Source organism: Oryzias melastigma, linkage group LG9 (genome assembly GCF_002922805.2).
Source record: "Oryzias melastigma strain HK-1 linkage group LG9, ASM292280v2, whole genome shotgun sequence".
Classification (NCBI taxonomy): domain Eukaryota; kingdom Metazoa; phylum Chordata; class Actinopteri; order Beloniformes; family Adrianichthyidae; genus Oryzias; species Oryzias melastigma.
In genome coordinates this window covers 17,745,576-17,762,792 of record NC_050520.1, presented here as the reverse complement: position 1 = coordinate 17,762,792, position 17,217 = coordinate 17,745,576, and the positions used below count along the sequence as shown (strand labels likewise).

Sequence of the window (17,217 nt, the reverse complement as noted above, 5' to 3'; positions counted from 1 at the left end):
ACATTATCACAGCTAATACATCTAGTTTATAATTATGTTTAAAAGTTACAGTTTTAAAGTTTTAAAATTTGGCATTCTGCAAACTTTTTGGACTTTTTTGTCATTCACTAAGATTTTTAGGCTTTTTTGAAGTTTAGCTATTTTTTCAGCTACATGCTAGCTGTTTTGACTAACCTAAGTTGTTGTTGTTGTTTTTTTTTTTTTTTTAGTTTTTTAGGCTAATTTGACATTTATCTAATATTTTAGCTGGCTATCAGCTTCAGCGTTTTCAGCTATTAGCTTCAGAGATTTAAGCTATCAATTTCGGCATCTTTAGATATCAGCACTAGCATCTTCAGTGGCCAAATTCAGCTTACAGCATTCACACTAACATTATCGCAGGTAATGCTATACATCTAGTTCATAATTATGTTAAAAAGTTATGGTTTTAAAGTTTTTAAAATTTAATTTTAGTGTGTTTAATAAATGTTTATCATTCGGCCTGCGACCTAAGGTGTGTTTTGGATTTTGGCCCCCTGTGCGGTTGAGTTTGGCAGCCCTGGGTTAAATCAAGCTAAATAAAATCTGATTTTTTCCCCCCATTTTTATCCAACAGGTAAAATGTCTCAGGAATAATGTGCTGCTGTCATCATGCAGACATGACACACATAGTTGGATTAAAGATCCCCTTTTTTATGTGTCCAGACTGAGGAGGACAGATGCTGGAATAACGCTCAGCACACTGCTTCCATGCCAAATGGCGTGCAGGATCACTCAAACCCAGGCCAATTAGGGGTATGGGTGTTCTGGATTGCGGCCATCCAGAAAGTGGAGCGAAAGATGTCCAAAGAGGATGACAAAGATGTTCAGCAAAGAAGTGAATCATCAAAACTTCATGCCAGAGAACTAATGCAGATGCGAGCGTTCAAGAAAACAGACACGAGCATGTCTTTATCTTAAACCTCCACGACACTCATCGGTCGGCCCTCCTTATCTCTCAATTACTCTGATGCGCTCTGATCTGCGAATTTGCTTCTTTGATCCTCTCTCCTTTGCAGCTCTCGCCATGTTCATGCAAATACGGCCCAGATAAAAGCTCTTTAATTTTTAATTGGCTGAAGGTGTCAATCTTACACTAGGACACCTGTTTAAAAGATTGGTTGGAGCATCTAAAGCATGAAAGTCAGAAAATATAAACTTTGTTTTGGACTTTTTATCATACTTTTACACACAACTTGTGCTTTATAAATGCTTGACCTGTTAATCCTCTAGATTGTTTACTCAAAAGTATGTTTGCAATAGTGTTTATTGTCATCTTGTGGTTGCTTTTCTGTCTATGTGTGAGATAGGACACACAACTTTTGGCACAGAAAATGGCTGTAGAGGCCCTTAAGACCAAATCAGGATCTCTTAATGGATCCTGAGAGATGAGAGTCCACTTGTGTCACAAAATTCTGGTTGGACTTTGTTTAGATGAACACATTTTGAAGGCAAATTATGAGTCAGATAGGCAAAGCAGGCAGATAGCAGGAAAGGAACGGAGAGCCTCTGGCTAAACTTGTTGATGTCAGGCCCTCCTCTCATTAGAGAGCAGCTCCTCATTCAAATGCACACACTCATTAAACACAGCGTGTTTACTGCACTGGAACAAACGTCTTTCCTGCCTTTCTGTTGGAGATCTACAGGTGCTTGGGGGTGCAACCAAAGATGCGTGAGAGGCTCTTTTTTCCACCCCTGCGCTTTTTTTCCCTTTTTTCTCCAGCAACAGGACCGCAGCCTGTAGCATGAGCGTCTGGATCTCATTCATACCGGGATTTGCTGCCGCTGACGGCTCTCGACTCACCGCGACTCTGCTCTGGACCCTCCGCAAATACTCTTCCATGTCGGCCTGCGTCGCTGCGGCGCTGTTGCAGATCTCTCCATAAACCAAGTTTCGGCAATTACGTTATTGATATGTGCACGAGCGTGTGTGAGTGCGTGTGTGTGTGAGTGTGTTTCCTCCCTTCTGGGTCTCCTGCTGCGCTCGCACTGCAGCACTCGCTGCCGCTGCGTGAGCTGATGGTCCTCCCCTTCTCCGCGGGGTGAACCCACGACACGGAGCTAGTGGGTGTGACGGTGAGAAGAGGAGATCCAGCGGAGGCGCGCTCCCTGCGGAAGGATGGATGCCCCCCCTCCCCTCCTCCCGCGCGCCCTCACGATCACTCACACGCACGCGCGCCGTCTCAGAGCATATAACTGTAAATCACAAGCGTGCATGACAGTGCTTGGTGGTCTTCACACGTGGATGTGGAGACGCTCAGCTGTCAGGCGCTGGGGACAGAAATGCCGCAGTATGATCACGATCACAGCTCCAATCACTGCCACGCGCCCTCCTACAGGACTGCTGTGTCAGGAAGCACCCCCCCCACGGGAACACGGACACCCAACACGCACGAACAGATGTTAGATTTACTTAAATGCACCTGATAGCATCGTAGCATTTGTTCATTTTATTTTTCTATAGAGGTCACATTCATACTTTGATTAGTAACCCTTTAAACTCTAGATGCCTTTTTATTTTCCGGCACAACAAATGGAACTTTATCATGAAACTACCCCCTCCATACTTGATATTTGATTTTATTACCTACATAGTTGTATATCGATCACTACCTGTGCAACTTAATTCTTTTTCAGATGTGTGACTGAATGACGTACAGATGTAATCTGCCTTGGGGTGATATAAATGGTTTCAATAACGCACATATTTTTCCTGACAAACTAATACATTTGATTATGGGGATATGGATGCACTTGTCTAAAAATGTATCAGAGCGAAAAACAAATTCCAATTTTGTTGAAAAATACAATTGATAAAAATGTTCCAAACTTTGATTTATGTCTGCACCTCTTTAAATTCAAAAGTCTCAGGTGTACTTCTCTGATAAATTGATCTCTCATTTGCAGATTTGATTTTTAAAAAGAAGAAACTAAACTTCATTTTAAAAACAACTAGATAACTTTAGGTGTGACAGAATATGTTCATAAGATGTGAAACAAATTTAGAACTGATTTTAAAAAATGGCTAAAAAACACAAAAACTTACCAAGAGGTGAGGAATCTGAGGAGTTTGATGGGTTTAGTTATCTGTGGCTAAATGGAGGACGTCCCCATAGTTTTTTAAGTTTTTGATTTCTGACATTTTTAGCATTGAAGGCAAACCTGCACCTTTAAAAAATCCAATCCATCATCACTTGTCAAGATTTGTTCTAATCTCACTTACCAAGCACAGAGGTAGCATCATGGTATGAAGCTGGTCTTAATGAGGGAAGGTAAAGTCAACAAAATAATACTAATAAATAATAAAGATTTGCCTTAAAGATATGAATGTGATTATGTGTACAATAAAACAGTCATCAAGGATCCAACAAATATTTACTTTTATTTGTTTATTTATTTTTCAAAAATACATTAAAAACTTCAAAATGATAACCCTTTGAATATATCATCCAGTTATATTTGGGACTTGTTTTAGCAAGATGAAAGCAGTTTTATTGTACAAATCTTACTTTTTTCCTTTGTGGAAGTTTGAAACCATGAGTTGAAAGTGGCGCGCACTACAACGTGACAGCTTTAGGAGAGGAACTCCTGCAGGAACTCATTCTTTTATGGACAAACAGACAGATCCTTTATATTTTTTGCGTTACTTCTCCATCACAGACGCCGCAGCCTTAACGTGGTTTTTCCACTGAAAACAATGGGGCTTGCTAATTGATTTTAATGGCTCTCTCCGCGACGATGCGCCCCTTATGACTAACAGAGAGGTCTTTAGGATTATTATTATTAGTATAATTGCCATTACCCCCACACTTTCCCTTTGCGAATGGGAGAGGGAGGAAGAATAACTTTGCCCTTAAGCTGAGCAAATAATTATTAGAGGCTGGAAACAAACAGACGACCGTCACTCACACCCGCGCTTGCGCTTTTACGCACAGCCACACACACACAAACGGTATATTTTGGAGGAGACCCCCTCCTGGCGACCCTCTTTCCCTTCGTGGCCTTTTTCCGTGCAGCATCCCGCTTGTAATTTATGCAAAATTAATTGATACATCTTTTATAATTGATGTGCTGTAAACTTAATGAGTAATTTATGTAATTAGTCAATTAAGGATAATTCCAGCATATGTTCCATATGCCCAGAAGGTGTGCTTTACAACTAGTTATTTGTCCAAGAGTTTGGTGAGCCCAAAGATTGGTGGAGACTATCTAATTAATTTTGTTATGCAGATCAACCGCAGTGTCTATTTAACGGCCCCCTTTGCGAAAACAGATTTAATATTGATCTTTCCCGAGTGTGTAAAGAGGAAGCGTTTAATGGTGGCCTCTGATGGGTTTGGGAGTTTCAAATATAATTTTTCAGGCGTCTGGCAAACACCAAACAGAATTTTAAAAAAAGAAAAGATGTGAAACGAAGCTTCCTTTTGTTTGTCGGTGTATAAATGATCACTTTGTGGATGTGGCGCTACAAGATAATTTTCCTTCCACGTCTTTAAAATATGCTCTCAGTTGACACAGCTGACCTTTTGAGTGGGCTTTAAGGACCAAGATATAACCGGAGAGATACACCCGCTAATTAATTGACACAGTTTTGAATATTCATACCTAATAGAGCAAGCTTGCCCTTAATTACATTGTTGGACTTCTCTCCAAGGAGGCTAAATCACGGAAGGCTTAATTATTGTAATGTATTCGAGGCCCACCGGGGCACCCAGGAAGACAGGAGCCATCAAGGACCCAGTCATGACACCTGGCCAGAAAGGAAAATACCGGGGAAGGGGGAGCAGCTTTTGTTGTTCTCCGCTGAACACAATTCAGAGCAGGGGATGAAGTTTGTTTACATCCTTGTAGGATTCACCAGAGAGTGTTTGAACAGACAGACAGCCGCCGGACTCCCCTCTCAGCAATTAATCAACAACAGCGCCTTCTCCGACTCAGTGTGTGTGTTGTATGTGCGCGAGCGTGCCATGTGAAATGCGCGAGCGCACTGGTTGTCGTGCGCAAAAAGGAAGACGTGATTTATTGCTGGCAAAGTCGGAAAGTGCAATCGAGCAAATTTAAGAAAGATGCTGTATTTATACATCCAATGCGTTTTTATTTAGCCTACTTTCTGGAATGAATCAAAAGGGACTTGATTTCAAACGCGCTGTCACACTCAGTTGGAACGGGACATGCGCATCGACATGTAAACACCTCGTGCGTTACGCAGAGCTCAAACTTTTCCAGTGTTAGTTTATAACATGAGGTCAAAGGTTAGAATCAAGCAGAAGTATGAAAGAGCGCACACATTAAATCTATCACTCCGCTTGTGTACTTTTCATGGGGTTCTGATTGGCAAACAGCATATTAGAAACAAACGCGCGCATGGATTGCCCCTCCTCTCATCTCCTGAACCTTATCTCTTCTCATTCTTGCACCCTCCACCAGAATAACCCCAACACGCACACACATACACGCGCTGCTCTCTCCTGACGCGTCCCCTAAGTGTCTGGATAATAGATAACAGAGCCCGCGACCTCCGGGGGTCTTACAAAAACAGCGCTCGGCGAGTGGGAGCATCGCACAAGAGGAAGAGGAGCCCCATCACACAGAGACAGCCAAACACGGCGGTCTCACTCACACAGTCACCTCGAAGGGAACAAGAGCAACTCAGAAGACTTTTCAACTTTTACGCACGGAGATTGAGTTTTACGCACGACTCGAAAGAACATTTTTGCCTCAAGAAAAACTTGCAGGAGCATCCAGGATCTTACCTTTTAACCCCCGGCCTTTGGGGCACAAGGTACCAACCCAAATTAATCAGGTAATCCAATCTGATGGCTCAGAACGTTGGAGCAGGTCAGTCAGATGGAGACTGACTGAGACAACTTGGAAGAGATCAGATCAAGTTTGGACTTTTTTTTTTTACCTCACAGGTTCATTAAAACTTAAAATAACAAATATGCCCCGTCCTGGGAAAAACTCCTACAGCGACCAGAAACCACCTTACTCCTACATATCCCTGACAGCGATGGCTATCCAGAACTCATCCGAGAAGATGCTGCCTTTGAGTGACATCTACAAGTTCATCATGGATCGGTTTCCCTATTACCGGGAGAACACGCAGAGGTGGCAGAACTCCCTGCGACACAACCTGTCCTTTAACGACTGCTTCATCAAGATCCCCCGGCGGCCCGATCAGCCGGGGAAGGGCAGCTTCTGGGCTCTGCACCCGGACTGCGGGGACATGTTTGAGAACGGCAGCTTCCTGAGGAGGAGGAAGCGCTTTAAGGTCCTGCGCGCCGAGCACATGAGCTGCAAGAGCTCCCCGATGATGCATTACTTCCATCACCACCACCATCACCCTGGAAGCAAGCTCGCCACCGCCTCGGCCCACCACGAGCACCCTGCGGGCCCGGCGGGCGTGGGTCGGCTCCCTCCCTTTCAGGGTTACGGGGGCATCTCTTGCGCGCAGCCTGGCGGGTTTAAACACCCGTTCGCCATCGAGAACATTATCGGACGAGACTACAAGGGCGTGGTGGCCGGCGGGCTTCCCCTCAGCTCAGTCATGCACCACCTGGGTTACCCGGTGCCCCCTCAGCTCAGCAGCGTCGTCAACTCCATGTGGCCGCACGTCGGGATGCTGTCAGAGTCCATGAGCGGCGTGCCCGTGTCGGCTGCAGCATCCGAGTACGCGCCCTTCGGAGTTTCAACGAAGGGCCTGTACCACAACGCCAGCGGGCAAACTCTGCCCGCTGTCCCGGTGCCGATAAAACCCACCCCGTCTTTGGGCCCGGTTCCTGGCTTGTCCGGTCCGGCCCATCTCTGCACCCCGGCCTCCGCCATGGAGAAGAGCGACCTGCTGGAGGGCAAAGCAAACCCGCTACACCCGGCTCTGCTCTTATCATAGCTCAGTCAAATGCAGGTTAATATTAATATTATTTTTATTTATCATATTTATTTAGAAATAAAGACCTCACGTGGTTTATTGAAGCTGTAAGACAATTGTGAGCATTGTGCTGTAGGCTAATGTGTTTTCCTCATGTCAGTTAGAATCATAATTTATTTGCACACTTTTGAAGGGCATTTGCCACACAGTAACGTGGCACTGATGAATACAATCAGACAAGTAGATAAACCCAAAGACAGCGTTCATCAGAGGACACAACGTTCAAAATCCAACCCACAGCTCCTCAGTTATTGTCTTTCACTTTTGCTTTTCGTTTATTCATCAGGTCTGTAGATTTAAAGAAAATGTAGGCCTTCATGCTTTAGCTTTTTTAGGCTTGTTGCACTTTTTTCTGTGTTATTGATCATGTTATGCTTGTATTACAACACTATTTATCTGAAGATTATTTATAAAGAGGCTGAAACTGAATCTCTGGTGTCATTCTTATTTAGACACTCATTTTGCCTATTAAAAAGCAATTAGCAAGAACTTTACATAAAAAAATCTTAATTTTTTAAGAGTTTTCACCACTTTTGCAAAAAAAAAAAAATCTTTACTTGAAGTCAGCTTTTTCATAATAAAAGTCGTTACAATCACACAAGGAGATTTTATGTATAAGCAAAGCTGTTCTATTAATTTTATCCTCAATTTATATCACTCTTTTCTTGTAACTGTGGACTATAAAGTTAAAAATGTAACAAATAAACCTGTAAAGATGCTTATTTTTGGGCTACATTAATTTGTATAAACGTTGGCATTTTACCTGTATGTATGCGCTTCGTTTAATGTTGAGAGAAGGACAAAACTTGTGGCTTATATCAGACACTAAAAATTAACTTTAATTTGAGCAAGATTTTAACTGTAAAATGTTTTGGACATTTAATTAAACGTTGACATGAAAATCCTTGGAGTGTTGTAGCATTAACCTGAAGCTCTGAAGGACCAGATCCACATCTTCAAAAGCAGATGGGATCAAGTTTCCTCTTTTATATTTGCTGTTTTAATGAAGCTTTGAAGCTTGTCATCTTCAACAGCACAAAGCCTCAGGTTCGTCCCTCTGAAAATGACTTACGTTTAACCTCCTGCCCCCTGTTTAGCATCCCAAAGGCTCCCACTGCCAACACTTTTGTCACACCAGCGTCAGAACAAATAATTGAGATGCACCAGAGAGGGAGAGAAAATTAGAACCTATTTGGATGTCACTGCTAACGAGCATATAAAAGTGCACGCCCCATAATTCCTCCTTATCTCCTTTTTTTCCAAATTCATCCTCCATATCTTCCAGTCTCGTGTCACGTTCCTTTTTGTTACCGTATTTTCTAACAAACATCTATGTTGAGAGGAGGCTCTAACTCCTAATTAAAGGGAGGTTTCATGACACAACAAGTGTATCTGTGTCAAAAGTGAGCCTGTAAACGCATTTGTGTGTGTGTGAATTTCTTTTAATTCCCTGAGCAGCAGGTCTCAGTGTCTTTAATAGCCCTCACTGCTTTAGTGCATAATTAAATGCCACTAATTAAGGCACAATAAGAAGAGTAATAATATAGCCATTACTACCCTCCATGATCTCCTGTCTCCTCAACATCAGAGTTTGATGTTTCTGGAATTATAAAATCACATGCATCATATTATGTACATGAAGGCAGTTAATGCATGTTGGAATTATTATGTTTGATTTTCAAGTAAAATAAAAAATCTCACAGTAAAGCTTTAAAATTGCCTGTTAAATTAATTGATACATTATTCGTTTTTTTAATTAGCTGAATTCAAAATAACTTTGTTTATATTTTTTATTTGAGTTTAATATAACATTATTTCGATGAATGAAAGAAAATCTGTTTGATATAATTAGGGATCGGTGACCCTGAACAGGGGAAAAATGAATGGATAAAAAAGGGAAAATATTTTTCATAATTGTTTCTGACACTTAGCTAAAAATAAAGAAAAAAAATCAATTATTCTAAATCTGCAAGTCAATATTTTCTACTCAAAATTTTAAAAGTGATTAATACCAACAATATATATATATTTTTTTAATACTAATGTATGAACAGGATAGTAAAAATGGACCGTTCATTATTTAAAAGTTTAAATCTGTTCTGTAATCATCTTTTGAAACTTAAAACACAATTTAAATGTCATTTTTCTAAATGTAGTAAATTATTTTTTAAACATAAATGTCCCAAAAATCAACAATTATTTCTAAAGGAACAAGAAAAAAAAAACTTCCTATTATGTAAGTTTAAAAACACAGTAAGAAGAATGTAAATGAATGATTTATATCAAAGGTGTTTTATTGTCCGTCCTTTGAAACATAATGTTACGGTCATGCATAGATGATGATACATTAGTGGTAATTACCCACACTTCACAGGGGCCAGGGTGGCAAATTCTACATGCGTTTTTCTTAATGATCAATAAGAGCTGGCCATCATGGTGAGAAGCTTAATTAATCAGATCTGATGTTCACACCAGCACACACTGGAAGACACACACAAAGCTTAAATATTATTCTTTGTTCCAGAAAGTATTTTTATTCAATATATTGTGAACCGTAGATGATTGAAATTTATCCTAATGTCTTAAAACATATAATGATCTTACTTGTTCAGACGTAATATCAGCCAAGTCATTTTTGTGGACACAAAAGCAAATTTAATAGAAAACAACACAGTGATAAAGGTTTTTTAAAAAAATAAAAAATAAAATACTGTTTTAAAAAGCAGGTTTCAAAAGCTCTGTTTGTGGTCCACCTAAAATTTGACTGTTTTTTTTTTCTTAATAAAAATGTATCATTTAATTGTTTATTTTAACTTGAACGCCATCGGCTCCATAATTTCCAACTAAGGATGTCAGCTTTATTTTTGCTTGGAACTGACATTAACCACTAAGTTGAACATAGAAAAAAAAAATAAAAGAACAGGCAAGAAGAGAAAAATAGTTTTTGAAAAAAAAATACCAGTATGTGAATTACAAATTATAGGCAAATACTGGGAAAGCCAATAAAAAACAACAAACACTAAACTAAAGCATAAGAGTTCTCTTTTTCTCTTTTCATTTAAATATTTTATTATTCTCTGGATCATTGTTTAACTCTGTTTTGTTTAAATGTAACTTTATTTATATATTTTGATGCCAGTATTCATATTTCCCCTACTTCTCCTACAGCAGCATTTTTCACTTGTTTTTTTTTATGCCATAAAGGCTTCACAAATTAAAGTAAGGTTACCATATCCTTAGATTTCATGGAAGAAAAAAGTCATAAAAGCAACAATAACATGGAATAACGAACACAAAAGTAATTTGAAAAATACAATAATAAAAAACAGGAAAAGCTCTCAATGTTTTCATTACTTTTTGTAAATTTCTCTACATTTACTCACACTTTACTCTTCATATTCCCATATTTAGTTACGTATTAGTGAGATTTCTCTGTCTTTTGAAGCATTCACATTGCTCTCTTAAACTTCTATTCTTACGCTCAAAATTGTCATTTTTAAACTTCTGTTAGTCCACAGTAATGTTCCATTGCTTCATCCACTTTTGTCATCCACAACTACTTCCTTCTGTCAAAAAGTGTCAGTCTTCAAGGTTAGATTAAATTGTTTCTGTTTTGTCCTCAGAGTCAGTTTCTCTTTTGCCGCAAAAAACATTTTCCATCTGGCAACCTTCTTTATAAGGCCAAGTTATCCCGGCTTATCAGCCATTATTTCACTTAATTACCTTTTTAAAAGAGGTCATTGGTTAAGCCTTTCTGGCCTGCATCCCACTGTTTCTCCTCTTTGACTTTCCCCCTAAAGTGATGCGGCCAAAAGAAAACGCTGAACTGAACCTGGGTTAAGTGCTTTGCAAGAGAATGAACGTTATGCAGATCCATTTGAATTTTCAGTCCTAAAGAAAAATGACATAATCCAACTAGAGACAACAGTCATCATTATTTAAACTCGTATGAGCAAAGTTTTTTAACATTTCTAACCAACATTTTCATTTTTTTCATTTCTATAATTTTAATATTTATAATAATATTTATATACAGCAAAACTCGGCAGCGTCAAGGCCTCTCTGAAGCAGAGTTAATAAAATACTTCAATCAAACAAACTATTAACCACAAAACATGCATGTTTTTAAAAGAAAAGTTAGTATTTAGAGCATTGTTCGTAACTCGACAGAAGAAAAGTTCAGAATAACTTATTTAATTTTACTGATAAATTAGATTAACAAATTGAGCCACTCAAAACAACGTCACGTTAATCACTTTTTTAAAACCAAAGACCTTCAGAATCAAAATGTTTTAATATCCAGCTGTAATGTCTCTCTTAAGCGTTAATTGAAGTTGTCATTGAGGTTAAAGGCAAGGCCTCCATCTGACTCCCAATCATTTATCCACCCATTAAAGAGAGCAGTCTGAGGTTTTATTGGTGTAATAAAGTTGATTTTCATTTCTTCAAAACTCCTGCTGACCCCCCGGGAGCTCCGAAGACCTCACAATGAATGCATTCATCATCTTCATATTGCCTAATTGTCTCGCACAGGTACACACACATGTGTGTAAGCACGTGCACACCTTCATTTAGATGTTGTTTATTTCTTACTCCTTAATTGGAACAATAAGATAAGATAGATGACTCTGGTACAGATGTGTGAGTCAGAGAGACGATGCATGAGTGGGTTTTTCTAGGACAGGACAGACTAACATGTAGATTTTCACATCTCCTTTCATAACTTTTTGTGAACTTTAAAAACATAATTATATTTGTTAAATATTGTTAGTTTAATAGTTAACATTTAAGGAGAAACAAATAGTTGGTCATATCTGATCAATGTGTGCCCTCTGGTGGTTTAAAAAGGAGGAGGATTTTGACAACTTTTTTTTTTTTAACACTGTAGCTCAAGGTCTTTTTTTATCATTACATAGAACATAAACTAATGCTGGATTAATATAATTGGTGCAAAAATTAAAGTGAAATTTTAATTATCAAATCAAATGTAGTGAAGATTTCCATGATATTGCATGTTAAAGTAATACTGCAGTAAAGAACTTAAAAACAAATTAATTTCTATAATATTTTCAAAAACAATACCTTTGACTGTTGATCTATACAAATAAACAAGCAAACAAAAAAGATAATTTCAAATGAAGATGAAAAGAGACAAAAAATGAATTCAAGCTTGGTGCAAAATATTAAAGACAAAATGGGCACCAACTGTAAACCATTTTTTAGCTTAAATGTTTTAGCATAAAGATTGTTTCGATTTTTTTGTACACAAGTGGTAATGGTAACGTGTGAGTTTATTTGCAATTTTTAAAGGTTAAATATTATAGAAATAAAACAAACATTTTCTAAATTATAGAGATTTGCTGGAGTATTAAAAAATAAACCACTTTGTTTTCTCTACAAAGAGGTTTTAAATTATACATTTTCTTTCACAGAAGCCTATTTTCTTTCCTGGGGAATACTGTAAAGCAGCACAGGATTCCACTGTTTAGTTGCGATATACGTCGTTCACATAATAAGACACTTCAATGTCATTTTTAGATTATGTATCAGAGTTTTCACAACAACTAAAAGGCAAATCAGGGTGATGGGAATATGGATTTAAAAAGTAAAACCGATGGATTTAAACGCTCTGGAGACAGTTTCAACAAATATTTTATTAGCAAGGTAGATGGTTTTATCAAGGTAACCAGTACATGTGCATTATGAATTTTTAAACAGCTGCCAAAAGTTGTCTAATGTTTTTAAAATTAGAGCAGATTTTAAATGGAGATGAGTTAGGACTGCAGCAGGTCCAGTCTAAATGCAATAAATGACATTTCTCAGGATGATTCGACCAGGTTGTACAATGTTTATGCATGGTGATAATGCAGTGGTGATATTTAAAAAAAATGTAGCGGGATAAACATTTTCATGAACATCAAGCTCTACAACATTTTAAAATATATTTGTTGAACAGTTACTTTATCTTAAAAGGCAGCAAACTTTTTGTACAACATACAATGACTTTTCAAGCTTTTGGTATTTGTTATAAAGTAAAAATGTTCTGCAGCATTTTGTGTTTGTCTGGATCAGACAGAATTGTGTGGAGCTTCTTCCTGTATTAAGGTCAGCTGTGTGTCTGATCACTGGCTCTTTAAAGGTCACAGTGTTACGCCTCTTTTGGCATCTACGGGGGATCTAGGAGCATAACATAAAAGTATGTCACAGGCGTTTGAAGCCGGCGGGTGCTGTAGCTTTTTTAAAAAAATCCTTTTCCAAATTTGAGCTTATTTTATTTTTTTGTACGTGAATAATATTCCTCCATCATTATAACCCCTTATATTTAAAGCATAAATGTTATATTTTGGAATTTGCAGTTTTTAAATGTGTAACTTTTTGGATAAATGCATTGTGACTCGGTTTTCCAAAATTGTTGCCACAACACACCTAAACATCATTAAAACATGACAATGCAAATGAATGCACATCAGTGCACCTGCTGGGATTTACCACCTGGTTACCAGGAGACACTGACATGCCCCACCACACAGTAGCTGGGATGTGCATTCTTCCGGACAGTTGTATAGAGAATCATTTCTGACGCATGCGGGGGCGGCAGGACGATGACGTCACTCCAAACACTAACCTTTAAAGTCTGTCAGTGAACATGATACGCCACATAGACATAGACCTCTCTTTGAGGGAGGGCACATTGAGGCATCAAAGGATAGAAAAAAAGCCTTTTCTTTGCAGACATTTTGCTGTTTTTTCTTTCAAAGCTTCTCTTATACTCGTAGATTCTCGTGAAATAATTATGTGGGTTCTGGAGAAGATCAGAGAGAGCATGGAGAGCATACCTCTAGAGGTGAATCGTTACATTACAAAGAGCGAAGAGGACATTTTCTCACAGACTCTGCACAGCAACATCATAACCCCTGGAAACATCCCAGAGTTTTGCCTGCCTCCACGACTTTGCAAGAAAAGTTCACTGCCAGATTATGAAGAGGCCTCATCAAACCTCCTCTTTCAGGACCAGTTGCCTATGAGCAGCTCTTCTTCAAACGCAGCAAAGACACGGGATGTAAAGGTAAAGAAAGATGTTGCTCCAGTACCTTGGAAGGCTACAAAGAAGCCTTTACCATTCTCTGCAGAGAATTACGGCTTGGCCGGGATATATGAGAGCCCCAACACAAGACGGAAGGAGTCTTTGTTCCACACAAAAAACCCTATTTACATGCTTGAAAGGAACATTTGTGCTACTACACCAAAGATGGCAAGGGAGGTAAATTTCTCCAAAAAAGTGTCATCTGGATTTCTCCCTCTGATTTCATGCAAAAGCTCATCCGAAGCAGCGACCCCGGAAAGTGAAACACCTTCCTCTGATGACTCTTCTTCTCTTTGTTCTCCTTGCAGTGCCAAATCCTCCAACTTTGCTCCCTGTAAACGTCTCAAAGAAACTGTATCTTGTCCATCTTTGATTGACAGAAAAGAGGTGAGAGCGAGATGGGAGGAAGCACTGGGCATGACGACTTCACTCTGCAAACGATCAAGCTTAGGGAAGAATTTGTTTACTTTAGCCCCACCTGTAATCTCTCCACTGGATGTGCTGCATTGTCAGGAGAAGCTTCAGTGTGAACAAATCCTTCCTTTGCAGGGCCGTGGTCAAGTGCGGCTCTCTGCTGAGCACATTATATCGTCCACCAGCACGCTCTCAGGTCTCACTACCATCAGAGTGCGTGTTGTATCTGTGGAGGGCCTCTGGGACTCCACTGAGTGTGTTGCCCCGAATTGTGCAGTGAATCTGTGTTTGACACCTGGGAAGCGGCAGCAGCAGGAGAGCGCCATCATCAGGAAATGTCACAACCCTGTGTTCAATGAAGATTTCTTCTTCACAGAGCTGAGTCAGGAGGATCTGCTGGCGCTGAGCCTCAAATTAAAAGTTGTAGATAAATCTGCTGCCGGAAAACTGAGGAGAGGAACAATGATTGGACTGGTCAGTCAACCACTGTCATTGTTGCTTCCTGCAACCAGTGAAGAAAAGCAGCAGGAAATATGAACTGCTTAAAAACAAGATTTTTATGTAAAAATCTGTTTGTGGGTCGTAAATATTATAGTGATCTGTATGTGGGCACATCTAGACCAATGTATCACACAGTTTACCACCACAGGGATGATAAATAGATATGCCAGAAAGTTTTGTAGTAATTTTACTGCCATTCAAGGTAATTGAACTTTTATTTACATGTTTCTTTTAGTTGTAAAGTTTGAGACATTTTAGTTGTGACTTTTGACCTATGGCCTGTTATTGTGCTTTTTGATGTACCATGTTGTTTGAATTTTGTAATTTTTTATTAAGTTAGATAATATGACACTAAAAGTACATTTGCCGTGCAAAAGTCTTTGTCCTTTTTTTTCATTTGATTGTCTAATATCACACCCATACACAAACACAAACACATTCATTGCCAAAATATAAGAACATGGATATTCCAAAATGCTACAACTCAAGGTACTCTACTCGGAAAATTACTTAAACTGAAATTGAGACACTGTTTATACTAAAAACATGTCTTCTTTTTGAGTGACTGTTATTTTACAGTTTCAGTAATAATGTATTTGTATACTTTAGAAAATGGCAACTTTTAACATTTTAAAGTGATTTAAAATGAAGTGATTTGCATACATTTTAACCAAATAATGTTTACTTTTCTGTCTAACGTTTTAAAAGTACAAATAGACTGATATAATTATTTTATTTTATTAAAGAAAAAAAAAAAACAATGACAAAATTGTACAAATCAAAACATGGACCAAGAAATTTATTTTATGCTGGTTAAAAATGCCACAAATAAAAAATGTTAAGACATGAATCAATTAATCTTTTTTTTTTTTGAAGGAATTGACACTATAACTTCATTTAACATGTTCTTACTGTTCTTACTTTTGGTTTGACAGCTAATATTTCATATATTTTCGATTTTACATATATATTTACAACGTATTTTTTAATTATTATTGTTTTATTATTATTATTCATAGGTTTTAGTACTAGACGTTATGACGCCAAGCGTAAAACGTGCTCTTACGTGCTTACGTCACAGGGTTCCGGACGTAAAGCAAAATATTACACTGGGTGTAAACATGTCAGTGTCACACAGGTAGAGCAGCGCAAAAATGGTCTTCGAAAGCCTCGTTGTCGATGTTCTCAACCGTTTTTTGGGCGACTACGTTGTCAACCTTGACAGCTCGCAGTTAAAGCTTGGAATTTGGGGAGGTAAGGCAACTTGTGTCCAGTCAACTTCTAGCTCCTAAAGCTATCAAGCTAAATGCTAACGTACGTAAACGTAACCCGCGTGCAGTTAAGTTTGGGTGCTATCAACGTCAGTTTGAGCTCGTTTTTCCATTTTTGGAAGCAGACTTTTACTGCGACGTCACATGTAAATGTTGAGCAATTGATGAACTAGGCCGGCCTTAAAATTCCGAGTATTGTTTGCTGTGTTGAACAAATTTGTTTTTCTCGGAAGTTTCTTGAAAGCAGTTCGTTCAGGGTCACACCCTTTCAAATGACTAAACAGGTCGAACATACGTGAAAAATAGCAAAAATATTACCAGGTTTATCTTTTAATTTTTAAGCTGTCATCTCTAATGCAATTGCTGTTATTATTATTATTAATTTTAGATTTTCCCTTTTGAAATGGGACCAAATGGGACCAGTTTATGTTTAAATGTTAGTGTTTACAGAAATTACATGTAGTCATGGACAAAACATTTCTTTCACATATTTGTTATCTTTGTTTGCACTTGAACAAACACAAAAAAACCCCAGAAAATAATAATAAAATCTGACAAGTTTACACATAACTCCACTCTGCACAATTGTCATAAGGACATGGACACATGAGCAAAATTCACGAAAAAATGTGATTATAGCATATAGATTAAAAGTTAAAATCAACTTCCAAGGTATAAAACATAAAGGTATAAAAATCATGACATGAGTTTACCAACATGCATGTGACAAAGCCATAATCCTTCTGAAAGAACCTACTGTGGTCAGATGAGACAGTAAAAGTTAACCCTGAACAGGAGAAAAATGAATGGATAAAAAAGGGAAGATATTTTTCAAAGTAAAGTTGTTTGCTAAAGTACACAATAGCACTATTAACAGAAAAGAAATTAGGCTTTCATAGAAACTATGGTAAGCATGGTTGAGATTCAAAGATGTTTTGGGGTCGCTTTGCTGCTTTGGGCACTGGATGATTTAGTTTGCAAAAAATAAGTGGTCAGAAATT

General features: G+C 38.3%; 4 protein-coding genes across 9 annotated transcripts in view; 3 read left to right on the top strand and 1 right to left on the bottom strand.

Annotated features, from left to right (window-relative positions):
- LOC112148542 (prune homolog 2 with BCH domain) overlaps positions 1 to 2,155 on the bottom strand; it is a 42,928-nt gene extending 40,773 nt beyond the window's left edge. For both annotated transcript variants that reach the window (XM_024275734.2, XM_024275736.2), the window contains exon 1: positions 1,823 to 2,155. In XM_024275734.2, the coding sequence (XP_024131502.1) occupies positions 1,823 to 1,861 (39 nt within the window). In that variant the 5' untranslated portion in view covers positions 1,862 to 2,155. The remainder of the gene's footprint in view (positions 1 to 1,822) is intronic.
- A 3,121-nt stretch (positions 2,156 to 5,276) lies between these two features.
- Positions 5,277 to 9,139, top strand: foxb2 (forkhead box B2). The gene has a single exon (XM_024275809.2). The coding sequence runs from the start codon at positions 5,960 to 5,962 to the stop codon at positions 6,905 to 6,907; it is 948 nt and encodes a 315-aa protein (XP_024131577.1). The 5' UTR covers positions 5,277 to 5,959; the 3' UTR covers positions 6,908 to 9,139.
- Positions 9,140 to 13,739: 4,600 nt separating this feature from the next.
- On the top strand, positions 13,740 to 14,981 carry LOC112148085 (C2 calcium-dependent domain-containing protein 4C). The gene has a single exon (XM_024274882.2). It carries the CDS (start codon positions 13,740 to 13,742, stop codon positions 14,979 to 14,981), a length of 1,242 nt encoding a protein of 413 aa, XP_024130650.1.
- A 1,027-nt stretch (positions 14,982 to 16,008) lies between these two features.
- Positions 16,009 to 17,217, top strand: part of vps13a (vacuolar protein sorting 13 homolog A) — a 36,408-nt gene continuing 35,199 nt past the window's right edge. For 4 of the 5 annotated variants that reach the window (XM_024276386.2, XM_024276385.2, XM_024276384.2 and 1 more), the window contains exon 1: positions 16,010 to 16,199. In XM_024276386.2, coding sequence (XP_024132154.1) covers positions 16,100 to 16,199 — 100 coding nt within the window. In that variant the 5' untranslated portion in view covers positions 16,010 to 16,099. Of the gene's footprint in view, positions 16,200 to 17,217 lie in introns of all 5 variants that reach the window. The other variant, XM_024276387.2, reaches the window with a different exon arrangement.